This window comes from Danio rerio, chromosome 12, assembly GCF_052040795.2.
Source record: "Danio rerio strain M-AB ecotype USA chromosome 12, GRCz13ab, whole genome shotgun sequence".
NCBI lineage: Eukaryota > Metazoa > Chordata > Actinopteri > Cypriniformes > Danionidae > Danio > Danio rerio.
Genome location: NC_141032.1, coordinates 21,639,055 through 21,661,041, shown reverse-complemented (window position 1 = coordinate 21,661,041; position 21,987 = coordinate 21,639,055). Strand labels below are relative to the sequence as shown.

Genomic DNA, 21,987 nt, shown 5'->3' with positions numbered 1-21,987 from the left:
ATAATAGATAGTAAAGTACAGTATATATAGCAAAATAAAGAAAATATTTATGTTTTAGGCTACTTTAAAGCATGAATTGTATATGAATTGTGAATTGTTTACCTCATGTCGTCTTGAGACCCCTAGTGGGCGCAGGGCAGCTGATTGAGAAAACCCATTGACAGAGTAACATGCTTCTGTTTTAAATCTAGTCCAAAGCTACTCCACATCAAATAAGCTTCCCCATACCTAACAATTGACTTATTTAATATGATATTATACCTTTATTCTATTTTATATCATATTTATAGTATATTTATGCTAATATAAAATGAATATATATGATTCCACTTATTAGGAAAGAGATTCATGTTTTAATTTCTTGCAGACCTTTGTAAATGTACAAATACATTCATTTGAAAACATTAGTCTCTGCATTAGTCATTACAATTTGGCCTTCCAGCTTTAGCTAAACATCATTGTGCGTTAGCAGATTAACCAAAACAGAATTGCTAAACTACAATCTGAATTCCAAAGATAAAACAAAGGTCCATTTTCATTTAAAGTCCTTTTAGCATTTTATTTTTGGAAGTTTGATGCTTACATCCCCAACAGGAGTGTACAGAATTTACACCAGCTGACGAGACAAGTGTTTTTTTATCATATGGGTGCATTTGTCATTTGCTATGTAATGACACAGTAAACAAACTCATCTGGTCATCTTGTGCATGATTACATCTCTACATAAATGTCATTTGATTTGAAGGACCAAGGCCTCTTGTTTGACCTAATCTTGAAAACTTTGACCTTTGCAAGACTTGCCAGGTAAAGATTAAGGGTACCGGCAAGCTTAGACCCTGTATGGACCCCTTTCATGCCATAATAAAACAGCCAGCAGTCTCTAACTGCCCACTTAATGTGTTAGAAAGTGATATACAATCAGAGACCCTGCATTCTTATGGGGGAAATGATATAATGAGTGTTATGTTTAAATGGGGCACACAGTAATGGCATTCACCTTTACATCCATATTTCAACGGAAACTTAAAAAGCCAATGCTTTAAAAGAAAATTGCATCCATTTTAAGATTGAATATGAACCAGTGAGGAGAAACTGGCTTCAAAATTGGGCTACATGAGTGGCATAGCTGAGCTCTCAATATGAGAAAGCTGTCACACTGAGCTTGTCTTGCTATATTAATGTTCTTCCTAAAATTGATACTGTCACTTTGATAATGTCCTTTTTCCCAAAGTAATTTTTCTTTGACTGATCCACAGTGGGACGACGGAGCAGTTTGGAGAACATCTGGCAGGCACACAACACTGCATCCTCCTCTATCCCAGAGTGCACCAGGAAAGTCCTTCGATCCGCTTTTTAGTCCTTCTCAGGTACCAACTTCAGCACCTTGCCGATTGCGATTGTCTTACCTAAAAGAACCAAAAACATATATATATTTTTTTTTATTCAGGTATTATTATATCTGACAATAAATGTGAAGACAGCTGTAAAATACTGAATTGTCATGTTGTAGGCCCCAGTATACTCACAGCTCTTTTTCATTCATCATTTAGGAGAGGAAATTGTAGAAAACCAAGTAAACGTCTGGATTTTTTTCATATTTAATGATAGTATTTTAATTCATTTTAGTTATCTTGGCTAAAATAAATGATCTGATCCTAAATAAATCATTTGATCAATGTTTCTGTAAAATACTGTATGTAGGAAGATGCCTTTAAGTATAACTTTTATTTTTTTACAATTATTTTTCTAAATCTCACACCCATTTAAAAATTGTAACAAAAGGTATCGTAACATATTACATTTTTATTTTCGATAAGTTATATAATTTTGATTATCAAGTTTTTATTGCCTATTCCTAGCGTGAATCTCAAAAGACAAAACAAAGCAAATGAGATTTCCACATCAAAGCAGGCAGAGCCTCAGAGTCTCTCCTACCTATTGCATCATCGGCACTGACCAGTGGTAGTTCAGAGGTGTTTAACAGCTGGGGCACATTCAAGCACATTAAGATATGTTTTCTCAGTCTATATATATATATATATATATATATATATATATATATATATATATATATATATATATATATATATATATATATATATATATATATATAAAGCACGCAGTTTTAAAGAAGAGGCATTCAGTGATTCAACAAGAAGAGGCAATACACAGGAAGTGCTATTTATTCAAAGTAACTTGTTTGTGCTCAGAGAATTTAGTGCTGGAGTAGATGTGCTTTTTTTTAGAGAGAGGAAAAGAGAAATGCTTTAATGGATGCTTTTGGTATAATTCACCAGGGGTTCAGGTTTTCTCCGAAGAGATGGGTTTTGAGTTGTCATTTGAAGAATACCAGTGTATTCGCAATCCGAGCAGGAATGGGAAGATCATTCTACTAGCGTGACTTATAGCCTCTCTGCGATTGCTACATGGGCTCTCTTTTTGCACATTTGCTTACATTAAATCTAAAATTCCAAAATGTTCTCTTCTTCTTTTTATATGTACATAGTTGTTACTTTTATAAACTATGTTTCTGTGCACTTTATTAATTTGTAACAATTAATTTTACCTCATAAGCATTCATTCATTTATTCATTTTCTTGTCGGCTTAGTCCCTTTATTAATCCAGGGATGCCACAGCAGAATGAACCACCAACTTATCCAGTATAAGTTTAACACTTCCATCTGCAACCCATCACTGGGAAACACCCATACACTCTCATTCACACACATACACTTCGGACAATTTCGCTTACCCAATTCACCTGTACCGCAAACCCACGCAAGCATATGGAGAACATGCAAACTCCACATAAAAATGCCAACTGACCCAGCCGGGACTCGAACCAGCAACCTTCTTGCTGTAAGGCAACAGCACTACCCACTTAGCCACCCTCATATGCTTTAATTAAATACCGTAACCTTTCCTACCCCTTGAAACTATTTCACCTGCTCTGGATTTGTCCATTCATCAGTCTTCCTTCATTTTCTTGAAGGAAACAATCCCATTATTTCCCAAAGAACAAAATCATACACCGTCCTACTTTTTTTTTCTCATTTCAGGACCATTTCAAGTGTCAATTTTAACTTCCGTTTCCTAATGAAAGGAAAATAGTTGAATTAATAAAAGCACATGTAGATCTAGAAGTTATTTAGAATAAAGTTTGTACGAATATCATGCTGTATTTTTAATGCTTTATAGTCCATATCCTTCTACCGGAAGGTGTGCTCGACACTGAATAATGTAACAAAAACATATAGCGATATTTAGATATTTTGCTACTATGTTACGCAAAAATGTATAAAGAAGACAAAAACGGAAGTTTCCTAAAATGGTCAAAAAATAGATTGCTCAACTGCCATAGTTGCAACACTTGTGCAATCAGAACAGATGTTCAATGCAGCACTATTTCCATTTAAAAAAATGTTTTTGCAACATTTTGTCAACAGCACAGAAGTGCACTTTTCAAGTAAGCTGTTTGAACCTCCTGAAAAGTACTTAGGGGTGTCTCAATCAGCACCCTAGCTTCCGAGGTCATTCATCAGTGGATCATGTACATGAATTCATGCACTAGTGCTAGAATAGTGATGAGCTTGGTTTTGCTGACCTTTTTAGCTATGTTCATTCATGTTAAAATGAAATGATGGATTCTTTATAGTTAAACATCTCTTGTTTGTCATCACGTTTGATGATTTGGTGACATTTTGCACTTCCCAACTTCCGTTATAGCAGTGGTTCTCAGTGCTGGTCCTCAAGCCCCTCAGCCCTGCACATTTTGTTTAGGCGCATCCCAAATCACAAACTTATGCACTTTTCTACGCCATTTTGTACTGAAAAAAAGCTTTTTAAAAAAGTGTAGTTAAAAAGTAAAGTGCACTTTAAATACTCGGATGATGCACTTAACACACCTGATTCAGTTATCAGCTTGTTAGCCTCGATACTTGAACTGATCCTCGTGTGTCAAATAAGAGAGACGTACAAAATGTACAGGACATGGGGTCCTGAGAATCAGATTCGGGAACCACTGCATTAAGAAAGCATAAGAAAATTCTTTCAGTGTCCTGAAAATCAGGGCACATCAATAAGCATTATTGAGACAGCACTTAAAATGGTGGAGACCTGATCAGTGTACTGACTACTGAACAAGGGTGCTGAATGAGACACATTCGTACTTTTGGCATGGTTTACTTGAAAATGCATACTTTGTTTAAACAATATTGGGGTCTTTTGATTTCATATTTAATTTTTAACATCTTACCCTCATCTCTCAAGGTGAAACGTCCCATCTGAGGGAAGTCTTTAAAAGTCTCTAAGCAGATAGTTCCTGCGGCCCTGAGACGGGCGATGCATACTTGGTCCTGCTTGACGAAGCGTGGACGAGTCTTGCTCTTTTCTCCTGTCTTCTTGTCCACCAGACAGATTAACGCCTAATCGTAGAGTAAAATTTAGTTAGGCTACAAATTCACAGCACTCTACTTCTGAATTAAATTTTGACCTTTTAAGTGAGAATATGAATGTAGACTTACTGAAATCTGCACTTCTTCTATGCAGGTGTGGATGTGTAGTACTGCATTGTAACCTGGGCATATGATGGATTTGTGTTCAATAATGACAATCTGTGAACGAGAACAAATTCAAACTACATTAGATCTTTGTATAAAAAACAGAACAAAATTCATTCATTCATTTTCCTTTGGCTTAGTCCCTTATTTATCAGGGGATGAACACAGTGGAATTAACAACCAACTATTCTGGCAAATGTGTTACGCAGCGGATGACCTTCCAGCTGCAACCCAGCACTGGGAAAAGTGAAGAACATTCAGAGTTGAAATGATTACCTGGGCATCAAAAGTGCGTCCTGAGTGGCAGAGGTTCTCAGCGTTGCATAGGATAAAGCCTGGGAGAATCTCTTCCTCCTCAATGCCTTTGAGCCGGAGCTTCAGGTTTTCACCCGGCCCGGCGTATTCCGTCTCCACATCATCTGAGAGGAGACTCAACACCTCCACCGTGTGCTGGGAAACAAGATTAAACAATGTTTCAGACACACACTGACTCTCAGAACTCATGACAAGAGATTGGATTTATAATATTGATATTATTTTTATAATACCAGAACATAAATTGCGATATTAACATACTGCATTTGCATCTTGACATCCTCTCATGTATACTTTGTTTTGTACAGTCTTACCCTATTTGGCATCATAATAAGTTGTTGTGCTTTTGCGATACTTCCAGATTCCAGTTTCCCAAGCACTACCGTGCCCATGTCCTACAAAAAAGATTATAAAGAAGCATTATAGACCAATGTTATAAAACTATATCTATCACGTGACACTGAAAATATGCATGCTTATTTCTGCTCTTTTATACTAAGATGACCTTTTATTTATCACTCATTTAACTGTAACCAAAAGTATTTTTTTAGAAGCGCTAATAATTTAATAACGCTGTTTTGGTTGTCATGAAAAAAAAGATGTGATCAGCTTTTTAACATGTTGGGGCAAAACAAGTTATTTTTAATCAAAGGTTATGGATAGAGTATTGTTTTTATTATGCGCATGTATATTTTATAATACTGCAAATTTTGAAAAAAAAAAAAAAAATTTTAAAGAGTCAAAATAAATGCATCACTGTACATTCTGTCGTGTTCCCTAATTTGAACATTCATTTTACTCCCTTAGACCAGGGGTGTCCAAACTCGGTCCTGGAGGGCCGTTGTCCTGCTGACTTTAGCTCTAACTTGCTTCAACACACCTGCCTGGAAGTTTCTAGTATACCTAGTAAGAGCTTGATTGGCTTGTTCAGGTGTGTTTGATTAGGGTTGGAGCTAAACTCTCCAGGACACTGGCCCTCCAGGACCGAGTGTGGACACCCCTGCATTAGACACAACTGTAAAGAACTGTAAAGATCTATAACACAAATAAATTAAATAAAGTATAAAAGGGGGCTTGCAAAATAACAAAATTGTAACGCAGCTCCAATAATTTAGTATATTATGTCCTGTTTATTTTAATTTTTTTTAATAAATGTCATTCAGTGTAACACTGTTTTATATACAAAAAAATCTTGTCAGGCCATTTAGAACAAAAATGATTTGATGACAAATAAAAAGACACTTAAAAGGCTCGAGTATTTTTGCAGCCTCAAAATACTAATAAACTTTCATTTTAAACTATCCTACAAACTACAAGGTTTTATCCATTAGTTTTAATCATTTTAAAAAAGGCACATTTTAGTAAAATCACTTATTCTTTTATATAGTACAGATTAGAGTATGTTCTTTTTTAAAAATGCAGATGTTATGCTAAATGGCAATGGAATACAATTGATCTCATATATAGACTTTTTCTACAAAGAATATGTAAAATATATGTTTGAAGTACATAATTTAATGTTCATGTTAACACAAAATATTTTTTTAAGCACATAATTTCTGTTTTTTTTTTTACATTTAATGCTATTTTACTCTTGTGGCAGTCAGTTTACTTTTGTTCAGATGACTTTTACCAAAAAAGTGTATTTGAAGATGTTTACTCTTTTCTTTTTAAATTTTATTGATGATTTTATGGCAGTATTACTGTATTGTGTAATGTATAAATCATGCCAACTTAAGCACATAGCAATGAAATAAAAAACATGCCAACAAATAGAAATAATAAACAGGTAAATAATAATGTGGCTTAAAAACGATCTGTTTCACACAATACACTTTATTTCAAACTTGGAAAAGGAAAAAATATGGTGAAACAAGCACATCTGACAATAAAACATGTTCTTGGACATACTTCCTAAATGGTGTCTAAATTTTCATTAACTTGTAAGATAAACCAATGTCTCATTTGCTCCTACTTTAGAAAGAAGAGGACATCACAAATCCTATGTGTTGGAGTTTTCTGGACATCCACTTTACCAATAGTAATTATTTAACAGAGCACAATAATAGCTATGCAATCAGATTTTATTTTTGTTAGATTATATGACATGGGAGTAATCCCACAAACGGCTATCAGTAAGCAAGCAAGGGGAGATAGATACACCCAAGAAACCAAATATACTTCAACATATACAGTTGAAGTCAGAATTATTAGCCCCACTGAATATTAGCCCCCCTGTTTATTTTTTTGTCCACAATTTCTGTTTAACGGGGAGAAGTTTTTTCAACACATTTCTAAACATAATAGTTTTATTAACTCATTTCTAAAAACTGATTTCTTTTATCTTTGTCATGATGAAAGTAAACAATATTTTACTAGATATTTTTCAAGACACTTCTATACAGCTTAAAGTGACATTTAAAGGCTTAACTAGGTTAATTAGGTTTACTATGCAGGTTAGGGTAATTAGGCAAGTTATAGTATAATGATGGTTTGTTCTGTAGACTATTGAAAATGAAAAATTGGTCTAAAGTGCTAATAATTTTGACCTTAAAATTGTGTTTGAAAAATTAAAAACTGCTTTTATTCTAGCCGAAATAAAACAAGTAAGACTTTCTCCAGAAGAAAATATATTATCAGACATACTGTGAAAATTTCCTGAATCTGTTAAACATCATCTGGAAAATATTTTTAAAAAGCTGGGGAAGGCATTGTGCCAAAACGTTTGTCTTAAGTTTAAATCACCCAAAGAATGTAAAAAGAAAAACAGTACGAAGCAATTACTTGATGAGTGTGAATCATTACCTTTTTGAAATATTTAAAAAAGAAAAAAAAATTCAAAGGGGGGCTAATAATTCTGACTTCAACTGTATACACGTGTGTCTAGGGCAAATTTACAATGATTACAAGCAGGATCTATATGCTGAAAGTGCTTAGAGATTTTGTCCAGTGTACACGGTGTACAATTTTGCACTGCAAAAATCCATGGCTTGCACAGAGGACTAGTGAATTCCGCATTTGAACAGATTCCTGAAATGATAGTTTCCAAGTCATCTTCCCACACAGCTTTTATTTGGGAAAGGGATGTATAAATTGGGGCCAACATTTCTAGTAGAGTGACAATATAAGTTTCCAATTTGTGGGCCTCTCCGGTAAAGACAAAATTAAGGCGCTGAGGGAACATCAAAATCACTTGAAGAGGTTTTCTATCCAATCACTGTCACTTCAATCTGACGATAAGTGCCAGCTCTAGCAAGGCTTTAATTAACTTAAACTTAATCTCATTAAATGTGCTGAATACAAGACTCAGTTTAGCTTATTGGTTTCATAATGCCAAACACTTTCCCAGCTCAATGAGAAGAGAACTGCTGAGAAAATGATTTCCTTGTTCCATTATACAGATACTTTCCTGCCAAAGCGCTCCCTCACGCTGTGGCGTTATTATTCAAAATAATTGGCATTTATCAGCAGAAACTAAGGCAACAGCAGTTTTGGAGCACTGTTGATAGACACTCAGCATAATATTTTCAAGCAATAGATGCAGTTTTGTGGCACGCGCTGCTTATTCAACTGCATTCGATGATCTAGACTATTGAACATCCCTGTCATTCAATTTCACAGCAAATCTTCAATTATCACTTTCATATCGATATTCATTTACCTTGTATTTATCCACAATAGGCAATCTGAGGGGACCGTCACTTGATCTGCTGAAGATTGGCAGGCTGTCCAGATGTGGAATGAATGGTAATCCCCTTCAAAAGGTAAGAGTTTACATTAATTGACAATTGTTTCTCTGTTTACACCTTCACACAGTGGAGGCCAAAATTAGAGGGCAATTTGTAAATGCTTGATTTGTTTTTTCAGGAATCATGGTATCTTCCTCATTCAAAATCTGATTTTAAATTTTACATGTAGTTTTACCATGCTAGAAGAAGAATGATTTACAAAATAACCAAAATACTTCAACAAAAACTAGCACATCACTAGACTCTCACAAACATCACTAGTCTCTGTCACTCTGCTCTGCTGTGATCTTGATCTTCTCCTTCACAGTTCATTGACTGCAGTGTTTTCTTCAGGACAATTGGCTGCCATTTTATTAATTCAATGTCCAATGAAAAAATGCACAAAAGCACGCACATCAGCCTAAATGAGTGCTCTGCCAAACAGCAAAACGTGCAAAAATATATTGAAAAAGGTGGCTACATCGAAGCTACAAAAAATATCCATTTATTAAATTAAAAAGGCTAAAACAAAGCGTTTTGAGCAGACAAAAACAATACATTACACGGTTTTTGTTAGGCTTTTTAATTTAATAAATTGGTATTTTTTTAGCTTTAATGTTGCCGCTTTTTTAATATATTACTTTAATCTCTGCCATAAAATTGGCTGGCAGTCTGAATGATGAACGCAGAGAAGGAACAGCATGTTTCCGAAGGAGCTTCTAATAAACATTTACTTTTTTCCTGCCCCGTGTGTGCATATTTGACTAAACTCCTGCTGCTGCAAAAACACCAGCAAACCATGACACTTTCACCCCACCTTTCACTGATATCTCCACAAACACTGGGTTTAGTCTTTCTCCAGTTTGAGGATAAACATATTTACAATCAGACCCAAACGAATGAAACTCCCTTTCATCACTAATGTAAAAATTTGACCAGTTCTCCAAGTCTAGTCTAGTCTTTTGATTCTTTCTAACAATGAGATGTTTGGACACTTCAGAGGCTTTTAGTCCAGATTCTCTTAAATGCCGAGACACTGATCTTTACCCTCTTCAGAGTTGAATTGAAAAGATAATCCAGTAGCAATGTAGAACCGTTTGTCTATTGAGATTCTCCACATTATCTTGTTCTCTCATGAATATCTCATTTGTGGACAGCCAATTATTTTTGAAGGACTTGAATCAGTTACCGACACTGTAAATTTACTAAATTCTAGAAACTCCAAATTTAAAATAACCAACTTCTCTTCTGATGTCTGAAAGGCTCTTCCCTTTGACCTTCATCTGTACAACCTGCTTTAGTTTTAAGGTTTGTAATAACTTCAAAACAGCTCAACATCTTGCAAAAGTCAGAGAATACTGAAAAGATCAGCTGCAAGTTTAACAGGGTTTGTCAGTTAAGCCTCAAACTGTCTTTTATTCCTGTTTACTAACTCTGTAACTGGGTCTATATGACCCAAACAACTTAAAGAATAATTGTAAAACATATATACAGTTTATTCATACAAATTATACATCATTTTGTTTATTTCTCAGATATACATTAATGGTGTGTTTTGGGAGATATGACGTTATTTTGACCTACTTTACCACAAAAATCCTAAACTGAACCTTTCCACTGTATGTGAAATATTACATTTTTATGAATAAAATCACTTCAAAAACTATCTAAATTAAATTTGAGTTGTTTCTGGATATTGATCTAGGTATTAGGTGTAGAATTCTGCCATCTCTTGGTAAATAATGAACCTAAAATTATTTTCTTACTAAAGAAAATGTTTAGTCCAGCAGAAGGCCAAAGGAAAGTTACAACCAAATGCCAAATTGAATCCTCATTCACACTCTCAGTGACGTGGCAGGGGCTTTTCACCTGGGTGGCAATTGAGGTAGCTAATAGGTGTTTGCGCCTTGAAGCTGATACGGTAACATTTATGAAAGATATTCACTGGCAGCAAAGAGTTCTTACCACTAAAAATAAACATTGTGCTGGGGGAATGCTAAATATAAACAGAATCAGTACATAAACTGCTTAATATCAAATATGAACACAAAGAAAAGCATGTGTCCTGCCATTGCAGCTATTTTTCTGCTACAAACACTGTTCTGTGTAGGTCAACAACACGGGGAATAAAACAGGCTGGTGGATTAGCTGAGAGAGGATCACGTGAGCTCTACTGATGCTCCTATTGGCTGTCGCTTGTGAAAGTCTTCATTTGCATAAAGATGAAGAATGCCAATGGTCGCTGTAGCTGGTGTAGATCGGCAGAAGTTGCTAGCTCTCTATGGAAATGAATGGTTGCTTGTTGCTATGTCGCTGATAGTGTGAATGGGGCTTAATTCCAATAACTCGGAAGAATCTGAAAGTCTTCTCTAAAGTCTTCAGAATAAATGTAACTCATAAAGCATGTTTAAAAAATTGCTCTTTTCCTCTTGTTAAGATAGAAGAAAGGTTGTTCTTTAATTTTGATCTCCACTGATCTCCATTCATGTTAGCCTTAAAAATGATTTTGTGTTATACTTACGTGTACCAGGGGCACAAGTCAGATGATTCTTTTAGGTTTGCTCCCGTCAGTCCGGAACAGGGCATAAAGTGAATGTCTTTCTTTGGATTAAATCCCACTTTCTTTAGAAATGGCACTAACTTCTCTTTACATTCCTCATATCTGTGTGAAGATTATGTATTGATTTGTAAGAGAAGAACAGGGTACAATAGAAAAAATGAAGAGGTATATAATTCACCTATCCAAGCTCCAGTTCACAGTGGGGTCGTCCATTTTGTTGATGAGGACTATCAGATGTTTGACTCCAGCTGTTTTGGCCAGCATGGCATGTTCCCTCGTCTGACCTCCCTTTTCAAAACCCGTCTCAAACTCACCCTTTCTGGCAGAGATGACCTGAAGAAAAGGAAAGTTTTCTTATGTACTCGTTAGTAAATACAGGCAAAAATAAATAAAAAATCATATATATATATATATATATATATATATATATATATATATATATATATATATATATATATATATATATATATATATAGCTGTACACTACTGTTAAGAAATTTGCAGTGGGTGAAATATTTGAATCTTTTTAAAAGTAATCTATAATTTTAATGTTATTTTAAAAAAAGGCGACAATATTGCAAAATAATAATATTACAATTTACAATTATAGTTTAAAATATTCAAATAAAGCATTGTAATATAAACATTATGATATATAGCACTGCTAAAGAAACTTTTTATAAAAATTATTGATGCTGAAAGCAGTTGCTGCTTCATATTTTTATGGAAACACCTTGTGATACTTAATATACATTTTATTAATAGAAATGTATTATTTATTATTTATTTATTTTAAATAATTAATACATTTATAATTTATTAATTATTTATTTGTTTTTTATTATTTTTGATGAACAGAAGGTAGAAAAGAACAAAATTTTTAAATTGTTAAATTATATATTGCATTGCAATTTTTGTTATGGTGTACAATATTATGGTAAATGGATTTATTTTAATTTTTTAATTAGTTTTAAAAAGTAAAAAAAAGCATTAACTAAAAACAATTATTACAACATTAATTTCTTATCAAACTAAATCATATTACATTAAATTTGAATCAATTTAAATACTATTATTTATATGTTACAAAGTATAAAAATGAATGATAACTCAAAGGAATGATAACACATCCTCATTTTATGATTTTGTATTTTCAACCCAATCGAGCATTGCTTATCACTTTGGCCTGCAGACCTGCACAGCTAAGCTACAAAGTTATAAGCAAGAATTTGTCCTGCTGTGGGGCATAAAAAAGGCATTTGAAGAAGATCTCACCAGCACTGCCAAGTCAGCTTGAGATGCTCCTCCAATCATGTTGGGGACAAAGCTTTTATGGCCCGGGGCGTCAAGAATAGTAAAGTGCTTTTTCTCTGTTTCAAAGTACGCTCTTCCAACTTCTACTGTTTTGCCCTTGTCTCTTTCCTCTTGGTTTGTGTCTAGAGCCCAGGAAAGATACCTGCAGGGACAAACAGATGAATAAGGTGACATTTCATCTGACGCTGCATCACAAGAACAAAAAAGCTAAAAAAAGCATGAATATTTCAAAAGCTCATACAGATAATGAAAATGTCTTTCCTTGAGGTTGTCTTATCTTTGACAAACTTTTCTTTTTCTTATCAAACTCTGTTTAGGTCAGTAAAATGTAAATAAATACTAATAAAACTTCTGTACACAAATGTGCTAAATTAATTTTTTAAATGACAGAAAATACATTTAAATGTTGCAAAATCATTCTATTTCGAAATTGTTTTAAAATGTACAATTAGTAAAGAATTATTATGAATACATTCAACATTACAAACAATAAATGTTTCCTGAGAACATTAAGAACAATATTGTGATACTGAAAGGTCCTTTGACGTCCTTTGAAATGTGCAATTTATTCAATGTTAGACGTAAGGGTGTTATATAGAGTAGCCCCTCCCCTTTTTTAAAAGTAGCCAATAGCATTTTGTTTTTATCACAGCTCTGCCAGTGAGAGTGATTGAGCTCAAGAGCATCAAATTAAAACCAATGAAATGTGGCGGGTCAGGACAAGTCAGACAGTAGAGAGCATTTGATTGGTCAAGCTTTGATAGTGTTATCATAACGTTACCTAGACAGATAAACAAGACTCAGCCCAGATATGTGTGCGTGCATAATATTTAAAGTCCATGTAATCAGCTCGTAATGATCCTCTGGCTGTGTGTGCTCATCACTGGAACTTTAAAAAGGCGTGTATGAGCAGAGAGCATGTACAGTATAGAGTTGTGGTCCATAATGTGGTGGCTTTGAAGTGTTTCCCAGTGATCATAACAAGTACCTCCCTCTATATTATTAAGTATTTCACTGACAGACAGGGGAGCTGAGCGACTTCTTTGGGGGTGTTCTGCTGAGCAGTGACGAAGCCTTGAGTAAAGGAGAAGTGGACCATTGGGACCACAAAGCAGAAACCCGCCTGGCCTAGTCTGGAAACAGGATTGATTGTGGCCAGCATGGACCTTATTTGTATTTAGCATTGGGAGGGGTTTAGATCTAACAGCCTTTTTTGTTTCTGTACTACAAACAATGCACTGTTTAGATGTGAACTGGGACTGAAGACCAAATTATTAACAGGAACAGATTTCAAAGAGCATATTTATAACGCAATAGCTTTGACAAAAGGGCGATGCTGTGAAGCGACAACTTGTGCTGTTCCTGTATATTATTAATCGGAAAAGGGTTTTAATTTGATGATCCTTTTAGTAAGAGAGTTTCTCATCATGCTGTTTACTTTGTGAATTAATAAATTATTCACATACAGGATATTAAAAATGTGTTTCAAACACTTGAGAAAAATTTTTGAAAAACAATTTTGAAAAATAATAGGACTAAGAGTGTTTATATCACCCCAACATAACGGTATATACATTGTACCTACACATGTCTGTCCAAACAGCTTGTAAAGTAGATTTCTCACCATAGGTGCCCCTTTAAGCTTAGCTTAGCATAAATCATTGAATTAGATTAGACCATTAGCATAAATGGAAATTTCTAAAAAAAAAAACAAAAAAAAAAAGTGGAGTGTTCTTTTAACAGTGAGATTTTACAATCCCAAACTTTGTAGTGTACTGCAGTAAGAAAATGCATGAATAGGAAATCAATAAGACATTTTGTTTACCAAGTCTCTCTGTTCTTCTCTTTTGCCTCCCGTTCATATTTCTCCAGCGTGCGTTTTTCCACCATACCAGTCAGGTACCTTAATGGAAAACAAATATGCATTTTGTCACATTATACATCATAATCTATAACAAAAGGTCACATAAGTGAATAGAAAGCATGTTGTACTTACATAATCTGTCCACCAATTGTAGACTTGCCTGCATCTGTACAAAAAAAAAGAATAAATTAAGCCACACAAATGCACATACAGCTATGGAAAAAATCTCTGAAATATTTATTTATCAAGTGTGGATTGGATTCAAATTTTAATTTCTTCACAATTTCAACTTTTCTTTTTGAAAATGACAATTAATAAAAACTCAGATAATATTTTAATTATTATTTTTACTATTATGAAGTGAAAATATTGGTATTGTGTTGTTAAAAATGACATATTTTTATGTTTTTAATACAAATAAAATAATCTAAATTATAAGACTTGTGTTTTTAAAATCTGCGATTAATATCAAGATAAATAAAACTAAAATTGTGTTTTACTCAAACTACAAATTGTAAATTCAGAGAAACTGAGATGTCAACTATTCAGTCAATACCACTTTAATATAACAGTTTAGCAGTACATCCTAACACTCTAAGCACATTTAACATACCCACATGTCCAATGAACACAACATTCACGTGTTCCTTCTTGGGGGCGTCCGGTGGAGGAGGAGGCAGTTTGGGGGTGGGCATCTCCTCGTCCTCCTCCATCATTTCATCCTGCGCTTCATCTCCAAAGCATCCAGTGTCTGCCGGTGATCCACCTCCTGGCTCCTCTTTATCCGGCTCTCCTTTCTGCTCCCACGTCTCCACCGCGCTGGCATCTGTTTCTCCATTCTCCACCGCACCTGAGAGGACATTCAAATCAACATTTAGTGGATGCAGGATTCAGTGTTAGGGCTTAATAAAATACAGCCACTTTTTGGTTGAAAGTGTGTAAATCCAGTAATGAAGTATGCCCTGCGCTAATGGGTTATTTGATTTTGGTGCATTAATCTTTTTAACAGAATAACTCAAAAAGCCATGATCCACATTTGTTGAGTAATTTCGCTATATTTTCAGATTCTTCAGAAATAAAAACACAAAGGTTTCAGCTCAACGCCATTCTCAGTGTGATGCAAGTACATATGTAAGTCAACATGAAATGATTTAGTAATTAAAGAGATAATTCCCCCAACATTTTAAATTCTATCCTACACTTGCCTTTTTTCAAACTTGTTTGAGTTTTTTTCTTTTGTTACACACAAAACATATTTTGAAGTACTTTTTCTTCAAATATGGATGAGAAGAACATGAATAGCTAATGGCTTTCCAACATTTTTGTATTTGTATTTGTGTTTGTATTTGAACAATGGTATAGTGTAATTTTACATTTACGCTCTTACAAATATTAAATATCACTATGTATTTACTATTGTTGTTGTGTTGAAACCTAAAGGGGCCCTATTATGCCCCTTTTTAAAATATGTAAAATAATGTCCGTAGCGTGTATATGTGAAGTTTCTGCTCAAAATGCCCCCCACAAATAATGTTTTATAACTCTTTGTAGCTGCCCCTGTCAGGCTTTGATTCAAATTGTCCCATTTGTGTGACTGTTGCTTTAAATTCAAATGAGATTGTGCTCTTTTCAAATAGGGGCGGAGCTATAAATGCCTATGTGCTGCCATAGAATTCAGAACTCTAATGGTGGACGACTGCTTCTCACTTAACGCTGTTTATGCTACTGAGAAGGAAATTATAACTAATGGACAAGGCTTTGCCCTCTAATGACATTTGTAAAGGTAAAATCAAAGTGTTTCTCCAAAAAGTTTTTATCAAGTGTGATTATAAAAAAAATGTATTTAATTAATTTTTACCATTAGAGGCTGACTATATTCACATACTACTAACACAAAACTGTGTTTCCCTTATAAAAAAGATTTTTGCATAACAGGTACTCTTTAAGTAAAGACAGAAGTCGAATCCTTAAAACCATTTATTAAATACAAAAACAACAGAAATATAAAACAAAGATATATAGAGTGTGTATACACTGGGACTGACAAGCTGACAAGGTAACAAGGGGGAGGAAACAAGCAAGGAGCAACTAACAGGGCAAACCAAGGGAACAGATAAGGGTGTGTGGCACATACCACAGGGGAAGAGCACAGAAAACAATGATGACAAAGCAAAACTCAAGACATGACAGACCTAGGCACCAGAGACTGTGACAATTGTAAGTTGTGTTCTGTGTTGTGCTGTTTTCTTTCTTTTGCTGCCAAATGTCACAGTGTGGTAACATCCCTAAGGTGCACAAAATCAACTGCAAAGACTTTCACCTTTAACGTTCCATGCTGGCAGAATGACTTGCCAAACTCTAGGCAAACAGCTGAGTCTCTGGACATTTTTAAGAAACGTCTGGTCTGAAAACAAATTTGTTTAGTCAAAACTTAACCACTGTCCAAAAATAGCATGCCATTTTTTTCCTTATCTGCTTCTTTGTATAAAAACTGCTAATCTAACTAAACTATCTGATTTGATTTGATAAAAACTGCTAATCTAACTAAACTATCAAATGGATTTAAAGAGCTTCTTTTATCCTCATTTGTAAGCCAAATTGAATAAAGCGTCTGAAAATGAATAAATGTACAAGTATGCTCTTATTTGGAAATTCTGTTTCACCCTTTCATCCCTGTTTAATTCCCTTCTTCTTTGGTTTCTCTTGCTGCCTTCATGTCCATTCATTCATTTTCCTTTAGCTTAGTTCCTTTATTCATCAGGGGTCGCCACAGCGGAATGAACTGTCAACTTATCCAGCATTTGTTTTACACAGTGGATGCCCTTCCAGCTGCAACCCAGTACTAACCCAGAAACATTCATACACACATACACTACGGCCAGTCTAGTTTATTCAATTCACCTATACCACGTGTCTTTGGACTGTGGAGGAAATCGGAGCACCCAGAGGAAACCCACATGAACACGGGGAGAACATGCAAACTCCACACAGTAATGCCAGAAATTCAAGTGAGGACTCGGACCAGCGACCTTCTTGCTGTGAGATGACAGTGCTAATCACTGAGCCACAGTGTCACCCCTTCATGTCCAATAATTGTAAATTTGTAAAACAAGTTTCCTAGTCGAAAATTATTCATGAATGACCACGAAAGTGATATTTACAAGTAAGATCAGATCAATTTGATACCCGAGTTTGAAGAAGCTGTGATTTTATTGCTTTATTTCTACAACAGCTATGTCACTGTATCTTTTTGTTGACTTAGTTTACATTTATTTATTCACAAACAGTTATTTGAAGCATATTTTGCTTTATATACAGTGGAGTTAAGATGTTTTTATATCCTTTAGTTTCACCTTATTAGTTTTAGAGTTTAATTTGTTGGTTTGCTTTTTTATGTGATGGTTTACTCCTGTTTATTTACTCTCTTGTGATCTCCTCTTTGTTTCCTATTGAATTATTAATAAAAACTTTAAAATTTATCTGTAAGCAAACTCTACAAATGCCACTGTGTGACATCTAGGCAATAAGATTAAGGTTTGTTTAGAGTTATTGCATGTTATTATGTGTAATTTAATGGTATTAAGTTTTAATAAGGTAATTTAGCAATATCTTAAGAGATAATTAAAGAAATTAAAATGATTTAGCTTGTATTTGAAAAGTAACTGTCAAGGCTGGTAAAAGATCCATATACAGGTCTTGAATTTATGTTTGAATCATTTTAAATGTAAGATCTGAAATGTAATGATGACTGTCATTGATCTGACTACAAGTGAATTGAAGTCATGTTAAATGGGTGATCAAAATTGTGATAACATCAAATATAAATAAGACGGCTGAATGCTTGATCTTGATTGGCTGATGAACATTCTAAGGTGTGCATTTCACACATTTCTATTTTCAGGGAAACATCCAGCTAAGTAGTTCCAGGCATTACAGCTCCATACCACTATGCCAAATGATTTCAGTTATTTCACAGCCTAGACAGAGATTATGACAACATGTGAAATTAAGATGTTTTTATAGCATTTAGTTTGAATTTTTAGTTTTAGAGTTGGTTTACTCCTGTTTATTTACTCTCCTGCGATCTCCTCTTTGTTCCTTATTGAATTATTGATAAAAACTTTTGTTTGGAAACTCCATCTGTAAGCAAACTCTACAAAGGCCACTGTGTGACATCTAAAGGCAATAAGATTAAAATTTGTTTAGAGTTATTGCATGTAACTTACTGTTATTACTATAATACATGCATGATTTTCAGCATGTGTAACAAATACACTGTAAATTAAAGTGTTAATAATATAATTTAGCAATATCTTGAGAGATAATTGAAGAAATTAAAATTATTTAGCTTGTATTTAAAAAGTAACAATGGTCTAGAATCTCACGAATTCAGGTCTTGAATTCATGTTTAAATCATTTTAATGTAACATCTGAAATGTAATAATAAACTGTTTAAGTTTTATGTACTGTAAATTGTATGATCCATGTATACAGTCGTTTGATACACTGTTAAACCATTTATTCCACTTTAATTGAAGGGTTGCATGTCTTTTAGGAGGGAAAGTCAGTCATGTGGGTGTGAAGCAGCACAAAGCTGAGCAAATAATAATGAAGGAATTTTCAGTTTTGGGTCAACTTTAAGTCAATGAATCTTTACCAAGCCACAAGGGGGCCTAAATAAATATTAGAAGGCCCCAGTGAGCCTTAAAACTATTTAAAAATAGCTATATTAACATAATCTTAATTATAATGCAAATAATAACCATAATTATAGTAAAATAGACCATTAAATTGAGATATTTCTGTTTATGTAGATTTATTACAACAGAAGTTAACAGAAGTTGTTATTACAATTAAGTGTTTTATATAAATACACTCTTAGATATAAAGTTAAAAAAGTGCCTCTTTGAGTCACAACATCAGAATCAGTGGAGAGAAAATAGATTTTTGTAGTATTTGTCATTACAGTTACTACTAGATAATAAAATCAGAGCTGTATGAGTAAGCACTATATTGTCATGTGCTTCTCTGGGCCAGTGACTGTGGCTGGAGGTGTAAGTAAAGAGATAAATAAGGCCTGTAATATGAGCACATGTGTGCTGATGTAACAAGCCCAAGTTGCCCTCTGTATGGCTGATGAAGCAGCATTAGTGACAGTGCAACACTATATCAGAACACAAAACCCAGGCGATCCAACAAAACTAGAACATACCCACTGGCTCCGAGATCTCCATGCTGGCCACTACATCGGTGCCTGTGAAAAGAGACAGAGATTATGACTATTTTACATTTTAAAACTCAGTTATAAATCTGCCATTGTAAAACTGCATTTAGGTTGTGCACTGACAGCTATATTGTTTAAATCCCCATTCACTAAAGAAGTTGAATAAATTCCAATGCACATATGAAAATAAACTACTGTAACAAATACAGTATTCCAAAAATGAGTCATTTAACCTGACAAGCACAGGTCAAATATTATTTGCAGGGAATAAAGTGTTCTTCTCATGATCAAACTAAACTGAAAAGACAGTAAACTAAAAGATACTAAACTAAAACTAGCTTGACAGAACGTTTTTAAACAACTAAAGCAATGTTGAGTGATGGTGTTTTTATCAGTTGAAAATTCCTGAAGGGTTTATAAAATGTTATGTGCGTGTTAAAATCACACAAATTAAGATTTAATATGCTTCAAGAGACTTGTTTCTGATGCTTGTGCTGAACTACAATAACCAGAATTGAGACAGGTGTGAAAAAAACAAAAATGCAGGAACATTCTATCCTGTATGGTTGCTTCTTGTGACATATCCTATTTTAGGTTGTTTAGATGTCTTTGGTCCATGTTCAGTTTATGTTTTAGTCAAACCACAAAGAATTCAGATGATTCATACTTATTAAAATGAACCAAGTGTGAATTTACCAAGTGCCAAAGTCCAGACTCATAATGAATGAACTCCCACTCGTCTCATATTCAAGTAAATTTGTACTGTAATTTGAGTCATTTTGGACTTGATCTGAGTACAGGTAAATGTCATGTTAAATGGGTGATAAAAATTAAATGGGTGATAACTTCAAACTTTAAAAAAGACAGCTGTTTGCTTGATCCTGATTGGCTGAAGAACATTCTAAGGTGTGCATTTCACACATTTCTATTTTCAGGGAAACATCCAGCTAGTTGTTCCAGGCATTACAGCTCCATACCACTATGCCAAATGATTTCAGTTATTTCACAGCCTAGACAGAGATTATGGCTGGACAAAATTTACCTTAACTATGTTGTTTAAATCACTATTGTGGAAAAAGTTGTATAGATTCTAATGTACAGGTGAGAATAAAAACAAAATTTGACAGTAATATTGAATATTCTCAAAATCATTCACAAAAAACAGAGTCAGACAAGCAAAGTCAAATGCTGTCATCTAAACTAAAAAACAATAAAGTAAATCTGGCTTGACAGAACGTTTCAAACATTTAAAATAATGTTGTGTTTTTATCATCCAGAAATCAAAACTAAAGTAAAATACAACATGTGTCATTAAGTGCAGAAACTGCAGTAAGGATAACAAGGAAATAAGGGCCCTTGCTTAACCCAACATTATCATCAGTAGTAGTAACAGCATTTTAATTGTAGGCCAATTTTACTACAACTATTCATGTGAAGCCACACACAACACCCATGAGCGAGCGACCCGATCCTGTGGAGAATAAAATAGCTAGGATACCTAAAATTGCATTTATCTCACTTAGTATACATATTTATATTAATATTTCCCAGAATGGTTGCTTATTTAGGACTTTTAATAAGCAGACAATTCTGAGTAAACATTTAGCAGGAGTGACAGTTCATTTAGTGTGTTCTTGTATGTCATATTATCATACATTAAATATTACTAATAAAATTAAATGCGGGTACAAACAATAAAATGTTCTGGTGTAAAGTCGGCGGCTAAAATTGCCATGCACAGCTAGCCAGGTGTTAGTGACAGAAAATAAATGTGAATGAAAGGGCCCTAAATCAACATATTATAAAGTGGTAACACCTGTTTATGTTTAGGTAATATCTTCAACTAGACTATGATAAATGCAGTGTTAACTAACCGCTGGCATCTTATCTGCTAGCCTACTATAAACATTTCCAGCTAAAAGTCCTTTTATGGTCAGACCGTATCGATGCTGTCAATCGGTTTATTAACGCTGTCAGTTTACCATCAGACGTGGCGTTTTCCGGTGGACCCCGTGAAAGAAAGGATGGGACGAACTCCGGAGCGTTGACGTTGAGCCCGGTGAAGGCGGACTGAAGTTCGGTATCAGCCGTGGCCTCAACATCGTCCTCCTGTTCCCAGGAATCAGGGGCTGTGTCTCTCGAGTCCATAGTGGCTTCACCTCGAATAGCTGACGTTTCTAGCGGCTTGCGCTATAAACCACACGGCGGTTTTGACCAAAACCAAATCTGCTATGTTTTCAGTATCTATTCCAGGTAAGGTGATGAATTGGGGAACTCGAAAGTGTTGTGAAATGGTGCATAGAGCGCCTTGTCTTCATGCGACACCATGGACGTGTAGCTGCTTAGCTGCTCCTGGATCTTGCATGCGCGCAGTGCAGAAACGTGGACTGTGAAAGCAGCGACCATATGTGATGATAACCAC

The 21,987-nt window shown here is 34.5% G+C and overlaps 1 protein-coding gene across 3 annotated transcripts; it reads right to left on the bottom strand.

Annotated features, from left to right (window-relative positions):
- Positions 1 to 532: 532 nt before the first annotated feature.
- On the bottom strand, positions 533 to 21,930 carry gspt1 (G1 to S phase transition 1). Of its 3 annotated transcripts, none has more exons than XR_015503383.1 (14): positions 21,548 to 21,930; positions 19,554 to 19,595; positions 14,955 to 15,191; positions 14,474 to 14,507; positions 14,303 to 14,380; positions 12,439 to 12,619; positions 11,342 to 11,496; positions 11,125 to 11,265; positions 5,861 to 8,630; positions 5,190 to 5,705; positions 4,837 to 5,010; positions 4,525 to 4,614; positions 4,257 to 4,425; positions 533 to 1,406 (listed from the first exon to the last, which is right to left on the bottom strand). XR_015503383.1 is itself a non-coding variant. In NM_001003992.1 (14 exon segments), coding segments are annotated over 14 exon segments (1,695 nt in total). In that variant the 5' UTR covers positions 21,714 to 21,881; the 3' UTR covers positions 539 to 1,353.
- Positions 21,931 to 21,987: the final 57 nt, after the last annotated feature.